The 23305-nt window shown below is 40.7% G+C and overlaps 1 protein-coding gene across 1 annotated transcript in view; it reads left to right on the top strand.

Annotated features, from left to right (window-relative positions):
* The window catches only part of ITGA1 (integrin subunit alpha 1), a 2125719-nt gene that overhangs the window by 1570031 nt on the left and 532383 nt on the right, over positions 1-23305 (top strand). The window contains exon 17 of the mRNA XM_044077325.1: positions 458-591. Coding sequence (XP_043933260.1) covers positions 458-591 — 134 coding nt within the window. The remainder of the gene's footprint in view (positions 1-457; positions 592-23305) is intronic.

Here is a 23305-nt window from a genome sequence, read left to right as displayed (position 1 = left end):
CGAAACCGTCTAAACACATGTCATCAGGCTTTTTACTGTGTAGCATTATAGTTCTCTTTGTCAGAGTCAGAATGCGATGGTTCACTGTCCCAATTAATGTCCAAATGGACTCTTTTTGGTGCAGGTGTCACAGCTGACTCTTCCTCAGTATCATTGGCAGGACCTTTACTAAGAACAGCTTCCTGGGCGATACTGTATTAACTGTTTGTGTACATTTAATATTTTCATATCATGTATGCATGAGCAAATTAAATATGCAGACCGGGTTGTCACTCAATTTGTGACACGCTCACTTCTGCGTGAAACGAACTGGTGAGGCCCTCAACTACAATATTGCCAGTATTCGTTAGTGGTGTCTGTAACACGAGGATTCTTTAGGTGTTCATTTGTTCAGTCATTTGTTTATTTATTTACTTACGTACTTATTTATGTATTTGCTTATTTATTTAAATTGCAGGTATCCAGTATAATATTACATTAGATTACCAGAGAATTCTTTCAAGAAGTTTCTTCAAAGAATCACAAGAACGGAAAATTGGGAAAAATATTACCATCCCGGGAGACTGCACTTACCATGAGATCTACATGTCGGCAAGTAAATTATTGTCATAGTACATCAGCTGCAAATGTTCTCTGCTCTCTATTGTTTCTGTTTTCTCACCTTGATTGTTGGATTTTCAGTTTATAGGCTACAGTGACCATCCTACAGTATACATATGCATCTTGCATTGTAGTTCTTTTTAATCCAGCAACAGATTTTCCCTGACAGGACATGTATCTGCTAACTTCCTGTTTTGTTTTTGGTTTTTAATGTTACCCGTTATGCTGGGAACAGAGCAGTCTAATATTAGCTGTAAGAATGCTGCCTCACCCTCCCTGGCATTGTAAAGGATTGCTGTAGGCAGCAAAAAATGTCATTGGAGATGTAGGTGACTGAAGCATAAACAAAACAATAACACAACTGTAATTGTGAGTCTTCAAATTAAGGAGCAGTTGCAAAGATTCAAGCAAGGAAAATGATTGCCCCTAAAGATAAAATACACAACCTTTGTCAATAGTCTGCAAGACAAAGGTCCACACAGTAAACATATTTCATGTGTTCCCATTTGGATCTTAAATGAAAAAAAATTTTAAAAAATTCAAGCTTAAGTTCAGTATTTCTCCATCTCTAGTGTGTGTATGTGTGTGTGTGTGTGTGTGTGTGTGTGTGTGTGTGTGTGTGCATTTGAATATGGCTCTCATAAATTTTCTTCCCCTCTTTTATTTATGTAGGTATGCATTTATTTGTTCATTTCAACCTCTGTTGACCAATTTAGTCAGTGTAACAAACCTGACAAAACTCAGTCCTCTCAAGCATTCGAAATGGAATTGTTGCAGCAAGCCTCACATTTCACACTTCTCACCCACCAAAATTCTCATTTGATATCTTTTTTTCTTCATGCACACATGTAACCTAATGTGCTATCAATAGCGGGTAGTTGTTATCCATGTTTCAGTCATTAAGTGATTGACACTCTTTCAGGATTTTATTACTATTTGTCACACTTTATTCACTACTGTTGCTTCAATGTCAAAAATTTGACTGCATACTGTGTTGTTTTATTTTTTGAGAATTTAATTATGTCTATTATAAAAACATGCGGATAATCCCATCTATTGACGTCTTCTGAATCTGTATTATTAATCTGCAAACAAACAGCCAAATAATATTTAAGGTCATCCTTATCCAAGACCACTAGAAAACTGCAGAAAAATAGTGCAGTATTTATAGAGAAATTTTTGGGAAATTGAGGAGACAATGCAGGGCAGTAGTAGAGAAATTGCAAGCATATTATAGGGCCTAATTAGGCCAATAACCAAGAAAATGCAAATAATATACTAACAGTAATTAGTAGTACCACCCACCAGCTCTCTCTCTCTCTCTATATATATATATATATATATATATATAGGGTCTATATCAGATCATCGAACGCTGAAAACAGCGAACGATGATTGAACGATCCTATTTGAGTGAAAGCTGAAAATATCGACAACTCAGAACAGCGATTTCTTTCCTAGGGAAAGAAATCGCTGTTCCAACAACAAAAAAAAAAGTAAACAGTTAAAACACATACACACCTATCTTAACCCTACTTCTAACCCAAAATAAAAAAGTAAACAGTTTAAAACATATATCCACCTAACTTAACCCTACTTCTAACCCCCTCAAAAAAGTAAACATATATACACTTAACTAAACTCTACTTCTAACCCTAAGGTGTACGCTAAATGATTTACTATATATGAACTTACTTTAACCCGCACCCTAACCTTATGGTCAGTAACTATTGCACATTTACATTCAGGAGCCATACCGGATAAGGGAATCTCTGAGACCGCACTCCGAGACCGCACTACAGTGCAAAACACGGCAAACTAACGAAGCGGCCAAGCAACTTCTTTCCTAGGGAAAGAATTCGCTGAAAAGCCATGTCGCTATTTTGTCTGTTCGCTATGTTAAGTTCCGTGAAAACGCATTAGATAGAATGCGTTTTCGATGACGTGATAGCGACCCTATATATATATATATATATAGAGAGAGAGAGAGAGAGAGAGACACAGAGAGATTTTTTTAATTTTAATACCAGAGACAGTATGATACATACCTCATCCTTCAAAATGTCAGCATTTACAGAATATGTTTGCTCTAAATCTACTGCAAAAAACTACAAGCCGAGTAATGTGCCTTGTAATAAAAGGAATACACAGCAGTGCATTTTTGGGTTTTACACCAGTCATAACAGTTAATCTTATTTGGAATGGGCTGATGTGCAGTTTTTTTAAGCGTGCCATTGCAAAACAAGTTGAGCTGCATGTAACCATTGTTCAGAAGAATGTAGTGTCAGTTGTTTTGGGGTTCAAAATATAGGCTCCATTAAATATAGACATTGAGGGATGACCTTGTAAAATGTGTTCCATGCTCTGCAGCATAACGTCTAAAACAAATCAGCACATTTTTTTCTGCCAGGTGTGGAGCACCTACACATTGCAGCCAGTGTCTTAGACCTGTGTTCTTTTTCCCCCAGGTGCTAAATAGTGATCTAACAACAAAGGCAAATTCTGAAGTTTTTTTGAAGACAGTATGTCCTTGAGATACTGTGCTTGACTGCAAGTCTTCTATGAGCCTTTTAAATGCACTGGAATGTTTTACCATGGATATTGCATGCACCAGCAATTCAGCTTGCCTTTTTAGAAGTAAATTCAGACATTGCAATGCTGTTGAATTGGATGTACTGTACTAAAAAGGAAGTTTTACATTATGAGTAGCTATTTTGCAAGATATTCTACTGCAGTGACAAAGGAATAATGCACCTGCAGTGAAGGAACTGGCATTTTTGCACCTCATATTCCTAACCGTATATAAGTTACACTAGCTGATGCCCTACACCTCTACTAAACACTCTTTACAAACAACTTAATGAAGGTTACTACCCTCCTCTTGCTAATAAGCTGGTAAGTTCAGTAGTAACTAGTAGCAGTTAAATTTGTCACATTCCTTAACAAGTCAAGAGGGCCTTAAGTTATATAGGCAGTATTTTTTCTTTTTATTTGCTATGAAAACAATGTCAATAAACTAGCCACTGCCTCTTAAAATGGTCTTGTTAGGGATATCTGGGCTGTGTTGAAACTTTGTTTGTTTACAACAAATTAAAATATTCATTATAAAAGTATTTCAGTGTGCATGTTATACAGACACTGGTTTGCCTTATAGAGTCTGAGTAGCCTAATTCTCTTAATGTATTGCATATCCTTCTGGTTTAGTATTTTACTCTCTGCCTGATCTATGATTGGTTGGTCACTTGTTTTGCTTCAGGAAATGAGAGTTAGTGCATAGCTCACAATAAAGTTGTTTGCCAGCTGTGTGCCCTACATGATTGCTTTGTCGTTTATTATGTTCACCGTATGCACAATTGTCATACTATCTGGACGTTGTTACTTATGTTAGCCTTATACTAACTCAGTGTTCTAGGCAACGTTTATACTATTCTTTATAATTATTTTATAACTGTTCCTATTATTTATCATTGTACATGTCTGTTTGGTCCCACTGTCTTTTATTGTATACATTTGTTTTTGGTTTTGGCTCAGCTTTTGGCTGAAAAGGATCAACGATCAAACCAGTTACCCTGTTAACAAATGACAAAGAAATAAAATATATTAAAAGTCAGCATTGCACCTGGCAGCCTAGGACCACAATTATTATAAGGTTCATCCTGACACTGCAAGTCAGTGGAAGGAGGATTTATTTTCTTAACTTGAGGGCCTTTGGACATGTCTAAGTACTAAACACAAAACATCACAGAAAGTGAATGATACATGGAGAACATGGTAAGAAGCTAGTTTCACTTCCAGGACATAAGGAAGACAGACATATGTTTGTTTTAGAATAGTCTGACCCCAAACACTACAACTTTGATTAAAATAAATACATCAAGCAATTTGGTGTTGTTGAATAATAACCGACTGCACTAGCAGAGATAGAGGACAGTACACTAGCAGAGTTGTCCTAAAACTTGCAGACAAATTCCAGCAAACTGTAGTACTCCCATTCTGACATAAACATTTTTATACTTATAGGTACATAGATACTTGCTAAGTTATTGATTTGTGAGAATATTAAGAAGCCTAGCCTTGCATTCCATTGGTAAAGTTTATCCCTTATGTTTTGCATACAAATAACCCAGAGCTGGGCTGAACAAGGATATGTTGGGACATTTACAAGTTTCCCCTCTCCATGATGGACAGGAGTACTAAGCTGATGGTGAATTTGTGGTTACCCATACATTTGTCCAAATTACATTCGAACAGAGTAGATGTATTTTGCTTTATGTGGAGTGGTTCCATAGAAGTGATATTCTCTGCGATACAAACCTATCCCTCCTATATGTTCTATTAATTTTGCAAAACAGATTGAGATCCCATGAGTGGGTGTTTATGATATCATTGGACTTGTGTGAATGTGTAATAGATCTGACAGAATAGGGTCTGTTGACACTCTATATGCAAGACAGGGGTCACATCTCAGAAGCCTGTATGATACTGAGAAGACTGACAAGGTTTTCAGACAGTCTGCATACTTTTGATGATTTAGCCCCTTGATTTTTTTAGCAACAAAGCATTGAGTTCATTCCAACTATTATAAGTGTTTGGACTGGTACATATCAAAAGCTGCATTATACTCAATGATCATGGTAGTGATTGGAATGATTACATCCCTGGATCTGGAAGCAATCCCTTTAAGTATAAGCTGTACAATGAAAAAAAGACTTCTTTACAAACTGTTTACATGGTAATCAAAGGACACTTCATTGTTGACATAGGTTCCCAAATCCCTAACTACAAGATCAATTTTCTGGGGTGTATTGTCAATGTGATAGTTACATGTGGGGATTGACGCTTACTGAAGGATATGATTAAACATTTGCATATAGTTTTTGTCCATAGTTTTGACACCAGCTAATTGTTCAAGACAGACCATCTTAGAGGATCTTGGTGTCCTTTTGGGAGTTTACCGTGGTACTAATTTGCAGTCATCTCCAGGTTTGGTTAGCCAAATACCCTTAATATTATCTTTGAACTCCCAAGAAGTAAATGCCAAAGATAAGTGGCCCAAAGACTGAACCCTGGGGTACACCACCAATGACAGGCCTTTTGGAAGAGGTAGAGTTCCCTACCCTAACTTCCTGGCTTTTGTGGGATAATTTAGCTGAGAGAGTTTATAGGGTCATAGGATCAAAAAAGTTACTAGGCTATTGTTCCTGAGGCTCTTACAAGCTTAGCCAAGAATTTAGCCCGTGTTCAAACAATTCAGCACCTGATGCCACTGTCCAGCAGGGACACAGGTGGAGTTCCAGGGCTGTATTTTCTATTCCCTAGCCAGTTATCCAGGTTGCACTTAAAAAGGATTAATGAGATACTCTGCTTGACGTGGAGAGGGAGTCTATTCCACAAAAAGAAAAGTCTCTGGGACACAAATCTGTCCCACCAAGTCCTGTTGATGTCACAGACCAGCTTCAGGTCACAAGTGTGGGTTACTCAAGTGGAGCTTGACTTGCAGATATGCATAAATCCCATCATGGTGGGGTATGAGATTGCTTTGTATGCCAAGCAGAGGTCACCTCTGAGGAGTATGTAAGAGACTTAGTAGAGAGGTAAGGCCTTTAGCCTATCTGTGTATGGTAGATGTTTGAGGCCCTGGATTCTCATGGTGAGGAATCTCTGTGGTCTCTCCAGCTGCTGCATGTGCTTTGTGAGGTACATGCCAAAAGGGTGATTGTACTCAATAATGGGCCTTATAAAGGAAGAATACAGTGATGTTATGGCCACCTTGTCCCTGTATGAGAAACCCTTACTAATGAGGTAGGCCATGTAGAAAGCTTTCCATACAATGGAGGCAATATGGTGGTCAAAAGTCAGTTTGCTATCAACCTGGGTGCCCAAGTTCCTCACAACTGATTGCATGCTTAGGAACTTATTATTAATGTGATAATTTGTGGGATGTCACTCACCCCAAAGGAGGTGATGGTGCGTTTTTTGGCATTCAGTTTGAGGCCATGTTTCTGGCACCAGTCATTTGTTTGGGTGAGACCCTCTTGGAGGTTGTCTACATCACTAGGGGAATTGATGACAGCATCCAACTTGCAGTCATCTGCAGACTTGGTCAGCCATAGCCCACTGGTTTTGACCTGCACCTCAGAAAAGTATATCCCAAACAACAAAGGCCCCAAGACCGATCCCTAGGGTAAACCACTCATTACGGGTGTACTGCTTGAGGTGGCTTCCCCTGTTTTGACTAGGTGGGTTCTATCAGTGTGCCAGTTTGCTACCAATCTGGTAACATATTGATTGATGCCTAGTTGTGCGAGTTTATCTATTATACCTGAGTGGGGAATAGCATCAAAGGCTTTGGCCAAGTCAAGGTAGGTGGTTTGCACCGTCTTCACCTCATCCATGGCTTTGGTGACTGTCTCAAAGAAGTTGATCAAATTTAACAGGCATGACCTCCCCTTGACGAAGCCAAACTGTGTGGGATCGAGTGTTTGGAGGTTGCCAATGTCCTTGTTAATGAGGTCCATGATAATCCACTTCAATGCCTTGCACATCAGGCTAGTTAGGCTGATGGGTCTATAATTTCCTGGATCGGTGGACGCTCCACCTTTCTACAAAGGGATGACAGTGGCTGACCTCAACTTGGCTGGGATGAAGGCAGTACTCAGGCTTTGGTTGAATAGGGTGTCTAATGGTGCTGCAAGTTCCTGCCTGAATTCATGTAGGATGCAGCCTGGCATGTTGTCGGGTCCCATGGAGGCTGTATTTTTTGCTTTTGTGAGGGCAGTGATGACTTGCTCCCCAGAGATTAAGGGAGGGGGCAGGTGTTGTGGATGTCCTGATTTACTAATGGGGGGAAGATAGGTGAAGTTTTCACTGAACCTGTCTGCCAGCAGGTAGGCTATATCTATGGTGTTTGTGTATGTGGTGTCCTTGACTACCATTTCTGAGCAGATCTGGGTGCTTCCTTTGAGATTGCAGACATATGTGAAGAAAGCCCTATGACTGTCTTTAATAGATGTGGCCAGTTTGAACTCGAAGTTTGCTTTGGATGATTTTGCTAGTTCTCTTATTTGCTTGTTCAGACTAAGGAGAGATTGCTTCCAGTTAGGTACCTGCTACTTCTTGGTCCTGGACAGCAATTTTTTCCTTTTATTATAAAGTTTATTTATTGCAGATGTCCACCAGACAGGTTTGCTCTTCCTTGAAGAGGAGGATTTCATCCTGTCAGGTATTCCTGATTCCACACAGCTATATAAATGCTCGTAAAGTACTCTGATGTACGTTTGGCCAATTCCTATGGAGGGGAGGAGGGCTGTGAAGCTGTTCATACCTTCCCTTAGGAGGCTGTAATCAGCTTTGGAGAAGTTTTTTTGTTTGACCCTAGCTGGTTGGGAGAGATGGTGACTTCGAAAGTGACCACTTTGTGGTCGGATCTTACCAGGGATGATGACACTTAAGGGGTGCTGAAGTGGTTACTCATGTTGGTTTATACCAAGTCAAAAATATTTTCTCCTCTTATGGGGGTGTCGACCAACTGGTCCAAGGCATTTGCATTGAAGAAATCAAGGAATCTCGGGCCATTTGTGTTTTGGCATGAGTTTGTTTGTTTGTGTCTTTCAGCTTTTCCCGGTTAGGGGTCGCCACAGTGGAACTCCGGTCCGCTAATGATTGGCAGTAGATTTTTACATACTGGCTTGCTGGGCCTAATGCACAACCTTCAATGAAGGAACGCCCATTCACGTATGTCGCCACACAGAAGACGCTCTAACTGAGAATCGAACGGGCAACGTCTAACTGTGAGGTGACAATGCTACCGCAGCACCATCACCGCAGTGTGTTTTGGCATGAGTATTTCTTACAATCTATGGCTGGATAGTTAAAGTCACCCAGGATCAGGGTTAAGGGTAAAGGGCTGAATCCTGATAGATTCGAAGAGGTCCAGATAGGTGGAGTGGTCATCTTGAGTCAAAGTTGACAGCCTATAGCTAGCAATGATTTGAATAGGGATTTTGTCAATTGTTAACTGCGCCTGTAATGTCTCCTGTGGTCATACTGTTTGATCAGCCTGGAGGTGTGTATGTCTTTTATATATATTGCAGCTTCACCTCCTTTTGCTTTACTGCCCACAGTTTGGGGTCTGAATGTATGATAGGATGAGTAACCTGGTATGGCTGGGGTGCTCTCTGCAGCTTTGAACAAGGTTTCTGTGACTGCACAAATGTCAGCATCTTCCAGGGTTAAGAATACTTGCAATAAGTGCAGTTTTGTGTTTAGACTCATAGCTTTTAGCAGCATGACCTTTAATTTACGTTTTGATGAAATTTTCACGTTGGTAGTTTTGACCTCATAGCATTGCCTAAAAAAGGCACTATGGGGGAGGCAAGTGCCTTTGCCAGGAGCCTGAAGCCCAAGGGAGACTGTTGCAGGTCATCTCTGGCAAAGCAACGTGGTCTGTCAATCATGTCATTCCAGGCTGTCAGGTACTGGATCCCCTTGGAATGACACCAAAAACTAAGCCAATTGTTAAAGTCAATAAATTTCTGTTTGTATTGAGGCATCATTCTGGGTGACATCAGAATGCTGCTTAAGGCTAGGAACATGCATGTCTAGGACACATATTCAGTTAGCTTGATCATGTCTCTCTTCATATAGTCCAGGCAGGTACATCTCAAGTCATTCACGCCACAATGGACTATGACAGAATCATAACAGTACCTGTTGAGAGACTTGAGTGCATGGGTGATATGGCAGATTCTCGCACCAGACAACTAACCACGACTTTCTCCTTATCCCACCTGGTGAGAGGCACATCTGTGTGTCTCACATTGGAGTCTCCTATGACTAATATGTTGGGTTTATGTTTAGGCTTTAGTGGCTGTGAGACACAGGTGTGTGGACTATGTATGGTATGTGGTGTGGCCTGGTGGGCAGTGGAGTTTGCATGTGTTTTTGCCTTGGAAGTCTCTTTTGCTTGGGTATGTTTTTGTTGAGGACCTCCACATATAAGGGGGTGTGTTGTGTAGGTGTGGGTGGTGTTTCAGGTGTGGTGTTTGTGTTGACAATCTTCTCAGTGCCAGATATACTGTCTTGTGTTTAGACAGCAATGATTCTAGGCTTTTGATGTAACTGCATCTCTCACAAATTGTGTTCCTAGGTGGTAGTAGTAGACCATTGTCCATGTACATGAGGCAGTTGCCACACTGTCTCAGGATGCTCATATCAACCAGACTGGTAGGAGAAAGCTTAGGAAATTGTCCATCCATATTTGTCAGAAACTGAGGGAGAGAGGCCAGAGAGAGTTAAGAGGATAAAGGCTGAAAGGCCTAAGAGTAGTAGTACTACTACTGCATGATCACACAAATGCTACTAAGGGAAAATTTGTAGCTGGAATACCTCACAAAGAGTTAAAAACTGCAGCTGCAGCTCTGGAAGCAGCAAACCTGTATGCAGACTATGCTTCTCAGTTTAAGGGTTAAGAACACAGTAAAACTCGCAAAGAAGCACAGATTATCCACACAGTTTATTTGTGATACCCGAGTATGGAATAGTGTCTAATGTCTTTGAAACGTCAGTGTGCATTGTTTTGCCCTTGCCCCTTGCTTCAGTAGTGTTTTTGAAGAAATCAGCCAGGTTAAGCAGGCAGAACATGCCCTTCATAAATTCAAACTGGATTATGTGAAGAATCTGTAAGTTATCTATATCTTTATTTATTAATCACATAATGATCCTTTCCATAACTTCACAAATGAGACTGGTCGGTTAAAAAAAAACTTGTTACTAAAACCCATGTTAGATACTATTCATCAAACTCATTCACTCCAATGCAGCTCAGGAAGTTTGCACTGTAACTTCCAATGGGCAGAGCCTAAGCCTTTTGACAGAATTAAATTATGACCTCAAATTTCAAACAAATGTTCATATCTCTATTCTTTAGCTTCTAGGTCATAATCAGAATTTTAAAAGTTTATAAAGTTTGCCACCAAGGCCAACTTCTCATCCCACCACAATAACTCACTGAAACAATTAGGCTAGTTGAAACTCCCCCACCGTCTCTCATTCACCCAGCTAACTACATGGTCTATATTAGATCAGCGTAAGCTTAAAAAAGCGAATGCTGATTGATCGAACTTATGTAAGCAAAAGCTTACAATCTCGAACTGTCAGATCAGCGATTTTTTTCCTAGGGAAAAAAATCGCTGATCCAAAACACATACACACAACACAAGCACACCAAACAAACAGCAATCCACACACATAAACCTAAAATCTGACACCTAACCCTACGCTAAATTATGCAAAAACCACTAACTATCCACTTACCTTAACCCAAATTCTAACCCTAGGGTCCGTCACTATCGCACACTCACCTCACTCGCTCCCTAACCCTAACTCACCTAACCTGCCCTAACCCTCATGTCCACGCAATCGCACACATACCTAACCCACTCCCTAACCCTAACTCACCTAACCCACCCTACCACTTACATCCACACAATCGCACACTTACCTGAATCCGACCCGTAACTTTCCACCACAGCACTGAAAATACAGAAGCAACAGAAACGGACAACCAAATTCTTCCCCTAGGAAAAAAATTGGGTTTCTGTTGCTTTTGATATTTTAAAAATTTGCTTAAATAAGTTCGATCGATCAGTGTTTGCTTTTTTAAGCATTCACTGATCTAATATAGACCCTAACTACAGCACACAATATAATATATAGACCCACAGACTGTCCTGCTCTCTCAACTCTACTTGCCAAATACCAACCCAGCAGGCAATTAAGATCTGAAAATCATCTACTTCTAAAAGTAGAAAAGCCCACCTTACCGGCTGGTCAACTGCTCTACTCCTTCACCTTCACCAAACTATGGAACTCGCTTCCTCCTTCTGTAAGAAACACGGGCAGCACCACCACCTTCAAACAAATACTGAAAAATCATCTCAACTCTTCCTGGCTATGTACCTGCTCTATAACCTAACCTCTTCTTTCTCCTTGTATTATAACTAAATTCCTATGCTTTTTACTACTAGTGACTGTTGATACTTTCTCCATATTTATTTATTTTTTTCTTTCATCACTTGATACTGGTACAATAATGATGATTAATTTACCTCCATTTTTACTACTTTGAATTCATCTGGCAACCAACTAATTTGATACTTTTGTGTATATATTCTGTATATGTTACTGTAATAAAACCAACTAATTTCCTGACTTATGTATATATTCTGTATATATTACTGTAACTACTAGGTGTAACACTGTTTCTACTTCTGTACCAATTAATATTTAATTTTTTTTCTGCATCTATGTTCTTGTCGGAGCTTTTCACCCCAGACCTCCACCAAAAATGGGCTCTTTTAGGCCCAGTGGACTTTCCCGGTAAACAAATGCAATAGATAAATAAGTCACAGTAAACATAGCAAATACATTTGTAATATTTTGTAAACTACTTACAATATCTCAGCAACCACTCAAGATACACACATACTGTTAGGAACATGTTATTCATCCAGCTGAGAGCTGTCATATGAGAGTAAGGTGTTCTGCCTGTGTTACTTGGTTGTTGAGATATTTAGAAAAATGTGAAAATTATATCTATATAAATTAATATTATAAAGATAACAGTTAATATCTATTTAACTACACTAGACACAGATCAAATATTAATGCAGTTGAGTTTGCCATTGTGTAAGCTTTAAGATGAAATCTTTTAAAATCTTGTATATATCGTGGTTTTGGAATTATTGATGCAAATATGAACAAGCAATAGTTGACGCCTAGAGACGTCAGTAGGCGTTAACTGCAAATGCACCTGGAGGCGTCACTCAGATGTAATGAGTTAATGCACTTAAAATAAACTCTACATTCAGTGACTTAATGTTTTGCTACAGTCATCAGTGCTTTCTTTGCCTTCCTTTTTTCCATCCTCCCAAAGATATGTACAGTGACCTCAGTGTTTGTACTCATTGGTGTATTGTTTTCTGTCTGGTGAAAGAGCCAAGAACCCCCAGACTAGACAAAAGTCTAGTGACCCATTTTGTTCATACCTGCAATGCCCAATCAGCCCATGTGTTCCTTCTAGAGCAAAAATCAGGTGGTTAGGAGTGGGTCCGCTTCCAGGTCTGATGGAGTAACTTACCTTTCCCCTTGGATTTCTCCGTCTATGGGGCAGCTTCATCAACCTCCAATATGTGTTAACAGTCAATGCAGTTCCAAATGGGCTGCATACACTCGGCAGGCTGATGTTGCATATATGTAACAACCAATATTCCCTTTAGATGTTTCCTAAGTAGACAGCTCAGGCCACTTTCTGCCTTCCCAGATGCTTGAGCTGGCAGTGGTTGCTCACTGTCATCGTCACCACTCCAGCTCTTTTAGTGTGTGAGATGCTAACTGAACTTGAGTCATCTCGATCATTGTAAAGCACCAACAGAAAAGAGCCAGCATACTGTGTTCAAGAAATGCCAGCATACTGTGTTCAAGGAATCTCGATCATTGTCAAGTCTTCATCCCTTTATACCACAGAGCCAGGAATGCATTTATTAGTGCACTAATGTACTAATGAGAAATCTGAAACCTTGCAAGAAATTCTTAATAAAAATGATTTGCTTTATTGCTGTGAAAAAATGTGTCTGGGCTGTTCATAAACATGGTGAGCAGTCTCTGAAAGGGGTTGTGCATGATGTTGCTCTTCCACAGTTCCATCAGCAGGATAATTCATACAAATGAATCATGCTATAATTTGGACTGTGGATGAGTAACATCATGCATGATCCCTTTAAGGGACTGTTGTTTATGCACTGGAAAACTATATTCCAATAAGGCAGATATACACATGCACGAGCATGCGCACACACACACACACACACACACACACACACACACACACACACACACACACACACACACACACACACACACACAGCAAACAGATGCTGAGAAGTCAGCAAGGTGAAAAAACATACTCACACACACACATGCACACACACACACACACACACACACACACACACACACACACACACACACACACACATGCACACATATACACGAGTATATGGTATTTCATTGTATATTAATATAAATGAAAGTTAAAAGATTAAGCAAATCTGCCCGATCTTCAAATGACAAAAAATGTTTAAAAAAAAAAGCAATCCCCCTGCACTCCTGCTCCGCCCTACTAGTTATATATACCAACTCTGAGATTGCTCTATAGCAGGAAGGGAGCAAATTCCCCACTCCCCACTATTTGGAGTCTCACACAGAAAAAAAAGCCAGTAGTATCAAAGAGGTTCATAGGTGTATACTAGGCTAATAGCCTTGGAGCCTTTACAAGCCTAGCCCATAGGATTACCCTGGCATCATGCCACCCAACCTTAGTTTCCAGTATCTCTCTCTCAAGCAGAGCAACTGGAGTGATCCCCAGGGTGAATTTTCTATTTCACATCCACTCATCAAGATTTTTCTTGAAGAGGGCCAGTGAGGTGCTCTGACATGTATGGAAAGTCTGTTCCATAGCATGGGCAGTCTCTGGGTTATGAACCTATCCCTCCAGCTTGTTCTGCTGATTGTGATAATGAGGCTGAGGTCTCTGGAGCATGTGGTGTGGAGGAACTGGGATTTCTTTAGATGTAGCATTTCTAGCAGAGCTGAGTCAGACATGGCTTTGTAAGTCAAACAGAGATCGCCTCTAAGTAGGCAATATGAGACATAGAATGTTGTGTCTTTTGGCTTTTCCTGGTTAGGGGTCGCCACAGTGGAACTCCGGTCCACTAATGATTGGCAGTTGATTTTTACATGCCGAGTTGCCAGCCCTGATGCACAACCTTCAACAAAGGTATGCCCATTCACGCATGTCTCCACGCAGAAGACGCTCTAGCTGAAAATCTAACAGGACAGCGTCTTACTGTAGGCGATATGAGACAGAGAATAGTTGGTGTTTTTTAAGTCTGTCCATATTGGACAAGTGTTTAAGACCTAGGATCCTCTTTGTGAGTTACTTTTGTGGCCTCTCCAGTTGTTGCAGGTGTCTAGTGAGGTACATGCCAAACTGGGCATTGTACTCAATGATTTGCCTAATGAGGGAAGAGTAGAGGGAGACAATGACCTCTTTCTTCCTGGATGCAAAACCCTTAGTAATGAGATGTGCCACATAGAAGGACTTTCTGACCACAGTGGCAATCTGGTGGTCAAAAGACAGGTTGCTGTCAACCTGTGTTCCCATATCTCTTATAACACCTTCTGTGTTCAGTGGGCTACCATCGATGTGGTAATTCATGGGAACCGGGGTTTTCCCAAAGGGGATGACGATACATTTTTTGGCAATGAGTTAAGGCCATGGTTCTGACACCGGTCGTTGATCTCAGTGAGGCCTTTCTGTAGGATGTCAACATCACTTGTGGAGTTAATAATAGCTCCCAACTTGCAATCATCTGCGAACTTTGTCAGCCAGAGTCCCTTTGTGTTGGCCTGGACTTCAGAGAAGTAGATACTAAACAGGAGAGGACCCAGGACTGAACCCTGTAGGACTCCACTTCTGACTGGTCGGCAGTCTGACTTGGAGTCAGCTGCTTTCACATTGTGGGCTCTGTCTGTGAGCCAGTTTGCAACCCACCTAGTGATATAGGGGTTGATGCCTAACTTAGTGAGTTTTTCTATGATTCCTGAGTGGGGAATGGTATCAAAGGCTTTGGCCAGATCAAGGTAGGCTGTATGAAGCACCTTGCCATCATCCACAGCTCTGGTGACTGACTCAAAGAAGTCAACCAGGTTGAGCATGCATGATCTACCCTTCACAAAACCAAACTATGTGGGATCCAGAGTTTGGAGATTTCCTATATCCTTGTTTTATAGGTCCATGATGATGTGTTCCATAGCTTTGCATATCAAACTCATCAGGCTAATGGGGCGATAGTTCCCAGGGACTGTAGTTGCTCCTCATTTGTGGAGAGGGATGACAGTAGCAGTGAGCCATTCAGTAGGGACAAAGCCTGAGGTGAGGCTGTTATTAAACAGGGCACATAGGTGAGGTGCCAGTTCACTCTGTAGTTCATGTAGAACATAGCCAGGGATATTGTCAGGTCCCATAGAAGCTGTATTCTTGGCCTTGGACAGTGCTGTTTTAACCTGTGCAGCAGTAATACTGGGTGCCTGGCAATCTACTGGTATTGTGATTGGTCCTTTGGTGGGGGAGAGAGTGGTAAAGTTGGCACTGAATCTGTCGGCCAGTATATTGACAATATCTGTTGGCTCAGTATAGGAAGTACCATTGTGCAGTAGCTCAGAGCAAATCTGGGTATTGGCCATGTTGATTCTTTACATAACTATAGACAGCCTTGTGGTTGTCTTTACTATCTGCTGCAATTCTGTTTTCATAGCTAGCTTTAGAGGATTTGATGAGGGATCTCAACTTTATGTTGAGGCTGATAAGGGAGTTTTTCCATTCTTGGGACTTCACCTTATTCTGCATCAGTTTCCTCCTTCTCTTGTAGAGTTTGTTTATGGCAGGGGACCACCAGATTGGCTTCCTTTTTTTGGAGGAGAGCATCTTGGTTCTGTTTGGTATGGCGAGATCCATGCATTTGTGTGCCTGTTCATACAGTGCATTGGTGTATGATTTGGAAGTCATGCAACTATTCTCCATTTGCATGGGTGCTGTGAAGTTAGCCACCTCTGTTTTTAGGAGCCCAAAGTTAGTTTTGAAGAAGTTTTTCATGGTGGTTACCTTTATGGGGCAGGTGGGAGGGATGTGGATTTCAAGGTAATTAGTTTGTGGTCGGATCTAATGTGGGAGGAGTTGACTATTGGTGTAGAGCAATGGTCACCCATGTTAATAATGACCAGGTCAAGGATGTTGCTACCTCTAGTGGGGGTAAGAATGAGCTGGTCCAGGGCATTGGAATTAATGAATTCCAGGAAACATTGGGCAAGTGTACTAGTACATGAGTAGTTTTCCCAGTTAATGGAGGAGTAGTTGAAATCACCCAGTGTGAGAATGTTAAGTTGGACCCTAATATTCTCCAGGGTGCTTAGGAACGTGGAGTGTGAGTCTTGGGACATGGTTGGGGATCTATAGCAGGCTAAGACCTGAATCGCTGTCTTACCTAATGTTAGCTGCACCTGAAGTATCTCTGATGCACTATGTTGGACTACCTATCTGGAGGTGTGCGCATCCTTTATGAATACGGAAACACCACCGCCTTTGGAGCTTTGATCCAAGATCTGGGGCCGAAAGGTGTGGAAATAGTTATAGCATGGTAGTGTAGGGATGCTTTCTGCTGCCTTGAACCAGGTCTCTGTTACAGCACAAATGTCGATGTTCTCCATTTTAAGGAGTGCTTCAAGTGAGTGCATTTTGAGATTTAAACTTCTAATGTTGAGCAGCATGACCCTCAGATTGCATTTGTTTATACCTGTTACATTGGTAATTTGGTCTTTGGAGCACTGCCTAAAAAAAGGCACTATAGGAGTGGCAAGAGCCTTGGCCAGTATTTGGAGGTATCTGCTGTTTGGGTAGATTTTTATTGAGAGCCTCCGCAAAAGTGGGTGTGTGGTTTTTGTTTTTATGTGAAGGCAGTGCTGGTGTGTGTTCCGGAGGGCTATGTGTTCCATGTGGTGTGGTGCAAGTGTTAACCTTCTCCTCTTGACCAGCTATTCCAGTCTTGGCTGGAGAGTGCGTGGCTTCGTGTTTGGATATATAAGTGCATCTCTCGCAAGTCTGAGTGCTGGGAGGTAAGAGGAGAGGGTTGTCAGTGTACATGAGGCAGGTGCTACATTGCCTCAGGATGTCCAAGTTCACCAGGTTAATTGGAGAAAGCACAGGGAGCTGACTTTTAGACATGCCTGGAGGGGTGGGCATTGATAATAAGTACTGGAGCTGTTTCCTTGTAGAACATTTAGTGCTGATAGCACTTTTGTGTGCTACAATAATTGCTACAAAAAGTCTGGTAAAGTGCTAGACAAATAAGCTAGTAAAAGTGTAGGAGAGGAGAGAACTAGCAGATCTAAGGGAAAATTGATGAGCAGACCTTCTGGCACCACTCAGAAGCTTAAAAACAGTCCTGGATACAGCATATCTGTATCTGGACCAGACTAGTTACAGGAAAGGTGGGAAACAAGTGCAAACGTGGGCTTTTAAACCAGAAAGTTGAAAGAGATGGAAAAAAAATGCCCGGTGGCCAAAAAAACTGCAATTTCTGGGCCAGAAACCACTCTCCTAGATAAGCTAGAATAAGCTGCCTTACCCCACTCCCAATCAGCTGATTTTTTTTTAATTGTATGTTTTTTTTTTTTTTTTTGCAAGGAACAATGATTCAGCCATCTAAATGACAGAGAAGTACGTACACACACACACACACACACACACACACACACACACACACACACACACACACACACACACACACACACACACACACACACACACACACATATATATATATATATATATATATATATATATATATATATATATATATATATATATATATATATATATATCTACACACATACAAGTTTATTTGCAGTTTGTTAACTAGGCAGGTGAGGTGGTCCCAGACCCTTTCCAGTCATGACCTGAGTACAGTAGTCCAAATGAAACATTCATTAGAGGTACAATAATTATAGGCAAAATTGCTTAGCATAGTTAGATGTTATAAAACATATAATTAACATAGTAAGTTATAATAAAAGTAATACATAATAGAATACTGTGGTAATATAATGAATAGTGATTAACATTTGAAAGTAATATGCACAACAATGACTGATTATTAGAAGTAGGAGTAAGACAGAGATGTATATTAAACTGAACAAAAGCCTTAATTGGTGCTACAGTAGAATAACATTAATATGGGAAAGAGACAGAGTTTAGAACTAAAAACTACATGGAAGAGTAAGAATCAATGTTTAGTCATAAAATACATTACTAGGTTTAACCTGCTTGTTAGAAACAAGTACATTTAACTTCACTATGTAAGCATTCTCTCAGAATAGCTTTAAAGGCCTTTATGCTTTGATTAGTTTTTAGATCACTCTGAAGGGTATTCCACATGGCATTAGACGTAACCTTTTCAGTGTGTGTGTGTGTGTGTGTGTGTGTGTGTGTGTGTGTGTGTGTGTGTGTGTGTGTGTGGTGGGGGGGGGTGCAGTATCCAGTTATGAGTATTTTATAAATCAAGGTAGCATTCAGTAAAATAGCTCTATCAGTAATAGGAAGTCGTTTTTTTTAAATACATCACAGTGATGCATATTTGTGTCTGCAAGCAGAGCAAAGTTAAATATTTCATTTTCAGTGGTTTGTAGTTTTTTTTTTGTTTGTTTTTTTTTTCTGAACTGAGTGTAAGCTGAGCAAGGGCAGACCATATCCTAATTTTGGTATAAGAAATTTTTTAGCGATGGCCAGTCGGGCTTTGTGAGAAAGCAGGTGGGAGATGTGGTAGCAGAGTTCCATTTGAGATAGAACATTTTAGGTAATATTCTCAATACTGAGAAGAAGTTAAGGAAGGGAGTTTACAATGTTCATACGTTTGTAGGTTCGTGGGTAAATACTAGGCTATTAGTCTGCAGCCCATTGCACATCTAGCAAGTGACCTAGAGTCTTCTTTTGGGTGGCATTTGGAATGATGAGTCCATTGTTATAATTATGAAGAATAGGAAGACATGAGACGAGTTTTCAATGTGTAGTAATAAGCAGTCCATTAGTTTTAATAGCACTTTATAATAGTTTATTATATAGCTGGGAGGTTAATTTGGAGAAACTTGTTTGGTGTTTTGTTTTAGCGACTGATGTGTTCTACTTGATTCAATCATTAAAATGTCATCTGCATACATAACCAGATTACAGCTTGCAGTCATCTGTGGGCTTTGTTAGCCATAGGCCTTCAGTGTTAGCTTGAACTTCACAGGAGTAAATGCCAAATAAGAGCGGACCTAAGACTGAGCCCTGTGGCTTGTCACAGGTCTAGTACTGGATTTGGAGTCAGCTACTTTGACTATGTGGGTTCTGTCACTGAGCCAGTTTGCAACCCATCTAGTGACATAGAGATTAATGCCCAGTTTAGTGAGTCTATCTAAGATTCTGGAGTGGGGAATGGTGTTGAAGGCCTTGGCAAAGTCCAGATAGGCTGTGTGAACCACCTTACCCTCATCCATGGCTCTGGTGACTGTTTCAAAGAAGTCAATCAAATTTAGGAGACATGGTCTACCTTTCATGAACCCAAATTGTGTGGGGTCTAAAGACATTGAGGTTTCCAATGTCCCTGTTTATGAGTTCCATGATGATACGTTCCATGGCCTTACAGACCAGACTCGTCAGACTGATGGGATAGCAGTTACCAGGGTCCATGGCAGACCTCCCCTATGGAGTGGGATAACCATAGCTGTGCACCATTCAGTGGGCATAAAGCCTGAGGTGAGGCTAAGATTGAACATGGTACATAGGTGGGGTGCCAGTTTGTTTTGTAGTTCATGTAGGACACAGCCCGGGATGCTGTCTCATCCCATGGATGTTGTATTCTTGGCTTTGGCTAGTGAAGTTTTTACCTGTGCAGCCATGATTACCAGGACTTGGCATTCTTCCGGTATTGATATGGGCCCTTTGGGGGGTGAGAGGGGGGTGAAATTGGCACTGAACCTTTCTGCCAGAATGTTGGCAATATCAGTTGGATCAGTATATTTGGTGCCATTGTGCTGTAACTTAGATCAAGTCTGAGTGTTGCCATTGAGGTTCTTGACATAACAGTAGAATGCCTTGTGGTTGTCTTTAGAATCTGTGGCATTTTTGTTCTCGTAACTAGCTTTGGAGGATTTTGTGAGGGATCTCAGCTTCTTACTGATGCTGACCAGGGAATTTTTCCAATCCTGGGTTTTTACTCGTTTTTTTGCAGGAGTTTCTTTCTTCTGTTGTATAGTTTGTTTATGGCCGGGGACCACCAGATTGGCTTCCTTTTTTTGAAAGATAGCATTTTTTTTTATTTAGGAAGGTACGGTCCATGCACAAGTGTATGTGTTCATGTAATGCATTAGTGAAAGATTCTGCGTACTCGCTTTCACATTCTGTGGGCATGGGTGTTGTGATGGATGTTGTGAAGTTTGCTACTTCAGTCTTGAGAAGCTTGAAGTTGGCCTTGGAGAAATGTTTTAAGGTGATTATCTTGGTGGGGGGTGGAGGCAGGATGTGGATGTCTAGGGTGATTAGCTTATGGTCAGATCTGACCAATGAGGAGCTGACCTGTGGAGTGAAGCATCTGTCTCCCATATTGGTTCAATTTCTGCATAAAGGAAAAATACCGAAGCAAAAAAAAAAAAAAAGCACAACAGCAATTCTATGGACAGTGTCTGTAGCCACGCCAAACACGTGAAACAAAAACTTAGATGTTAGAAGATATAAGTGAGAGACTGGGGCAATCACTCTAAGATATTAACTCATATGTTCCAGATCCATGATTTAGACCAACTTGGTGCAGACAGCCTGCCTTGAAAGCCTGTGTCTTTCTCTTGGGGAGGGGGGTAAAGTACTCCACAGAAGTTCTCACAATGTGCATCCGCACAATTCTGTTTTCCTTGCAGCATGGTGAGGAAATCATTGAAGTAACAGTTTAAATTTCCGAGACCCACATTGCCAAGTCCTGAGGTGTGGAGACCATATGGCCAAAAATGTGGGCATACATTTGCTAAGTTTGAGCTTGCCATTTTCAGAATATTCCCTTTTCCCCTGAGGTATGGTGATCTGAGAATTGGTATATATAAGACTGAGGCATAAGGGAGGCTTGCCTCCCACATTGGAAGGTGCAGGAATGTGTGACCTCTGCAAAAACAAGTTTAAAGGAGAGCAGTGATGTTTGAAATTCACTCTTTTGCTGTATTTTCCGTCTTTTTTCAGTTTTTGGGACTCAAGAATAAGAGTATCAAGATTTCAATAAGGAGCCAGTCAGTGATGACTATAACACATTTACATAGCAGCAGACAAAGTTCCCTGTGCAATGTTCTGCTATGTTTGGGTGGTGGGCTACTCCTTATGGAACAGCACTTGTAAATTTCAAACTGGAAAGGAGCATCATGGTAGCATGGATGCAGTGCACTACAGGTCATGCTGTGTGCAGCATACATTTGATGTTCCAAGCACAAGTGTTTCCCCAATGAAGGATGTGATTGCTACTGCTGAGTCTGAACCTTTTCTCCAAAGCATGGGAAATGCATCCTGGACATCATATATATCAATGTATGACAGGGCTAAGATCTGTTTTATTTACAACGCAAATGATAGATCTGATCCGTATAGCCTGTGAGGTGTTCCTGGTGCACCTATTTGTAAAAGCTCTGACTCGGGTGAAAGATGCACCCTTTCATCTGAACCCGTGGAAAGAATTTACTGATTGTTTTGGTGGACTTAAAATTACAAATGATGCACTAAACCTGCACATCTGAATTCACGCCATCTGTCAATTCAGATAAATCACCAAAGAGAACGATATATGCTGCCTCTCTATTATTTATGTCATACTCTGGCAATATGTTGGCCAAAGTTCTGTGAGGTAACCATCTGTTGCATAATATGCCTTCTTCACCAAGATCTGCTGTACACCTCTGGATAACTTGACAGGTGAATCAGCAGATTTTAATGATACAGTTTTGATTCCTTCAACTGCATTAGAGACACGCTTAGCATTTGGGACTGGAGGTGTTGATGACTGGTAGATTAAAACAGCTTGAGCTCACTGTCATTTGGAGTGGTGATTTTCCATCCATGCCATCTATCTAGCAGCATTATGTCAAGGCCCAGTAGTACTTCTTTTTGTTTATGTTCTCGTGCACATATGTGTAGCTATTGATGCACAGGCTGGGATGGCCCCTCTGTGATGGGGTGGTCGAGTTGGTGTTTCCCAATATTCTTGTTGCATCTGTGTCAGTGAGCATTCCTTCTTCTCTTTCCTGTTTCATGTTTTTTGGAAGAAGTGTTCCAGAGTCTATTTTAGAATCTTTATGTTGCATAACTGGCATACCCCTTAACCTCTTAGAACAAGAAATCTGGAAAAAGCTATAAATAAAAGTGGGACAAAGGCCCAATAGTACGGACAAGTTTTAAATATTGCTCCTACAAACTTAGATAGTTGATAGACTAACAGGTTTTGCATTAGCATGAATTTTCTGAAGGGTATGAAGTCTGAAACTCAAATGTCTGTCTTTATTTTCTAATTTCACTGTTTAATGATTTACCACTAATTTGCCAAAAAACAAATTTTTATGAAAAACGGACCAAAATATAAGGGAAAAATCTGGACATTCTGCGAAAATCTGTACAGTTGAGAGGTATGAGCTGGTCTGCCTTTGACACAGGGGGTGAGTATGTAGCAACCATTTACCACAGTCAACCCACTGAAATATTTCTTGAGGTACAACTACAAAACCAATTTCAGGCATATAACCTTAAAATGTACATTGTTACATAACTTACTGTTGTAGGCTAGAAGTAATTTAGCCCAATTTCTTATTCATTCTGCTGATGTTTCCCCTCAGTGTTCCCTCTGCAGCTAATCACACTTGGATGCATCCTTTATAATTTTGCATTGCACACTGTATTTTCCATCTCTGTTATTTTCTTCCACCAATAATGATATCAAACAGAACAGATAATCAGACACAACAGAGGGATCTAGCGTCATCAGCTTATGTGTGATAACTTGCGACTTGATGCATAAGGATATGG

This window comes from Protopterus annectens, chromosome 1.part1 (assembly GCF_019279795.1).
Source record: "Protopterus annectens isolate FY-2018-M chromosome 1.part1, PAN1.0, whole genome shotgun sequence".
NCBI classification, from domain to species: Eukaryota; Metazoa; Chordata; order Ceratodontiformes; family Protopteridae; genus Protopterus; species Protopterus annectens.
Note: the sequence above shows the minus strand (reverse complement) of the source record. Positions and strands in the feature narration are given on the sequence as shown.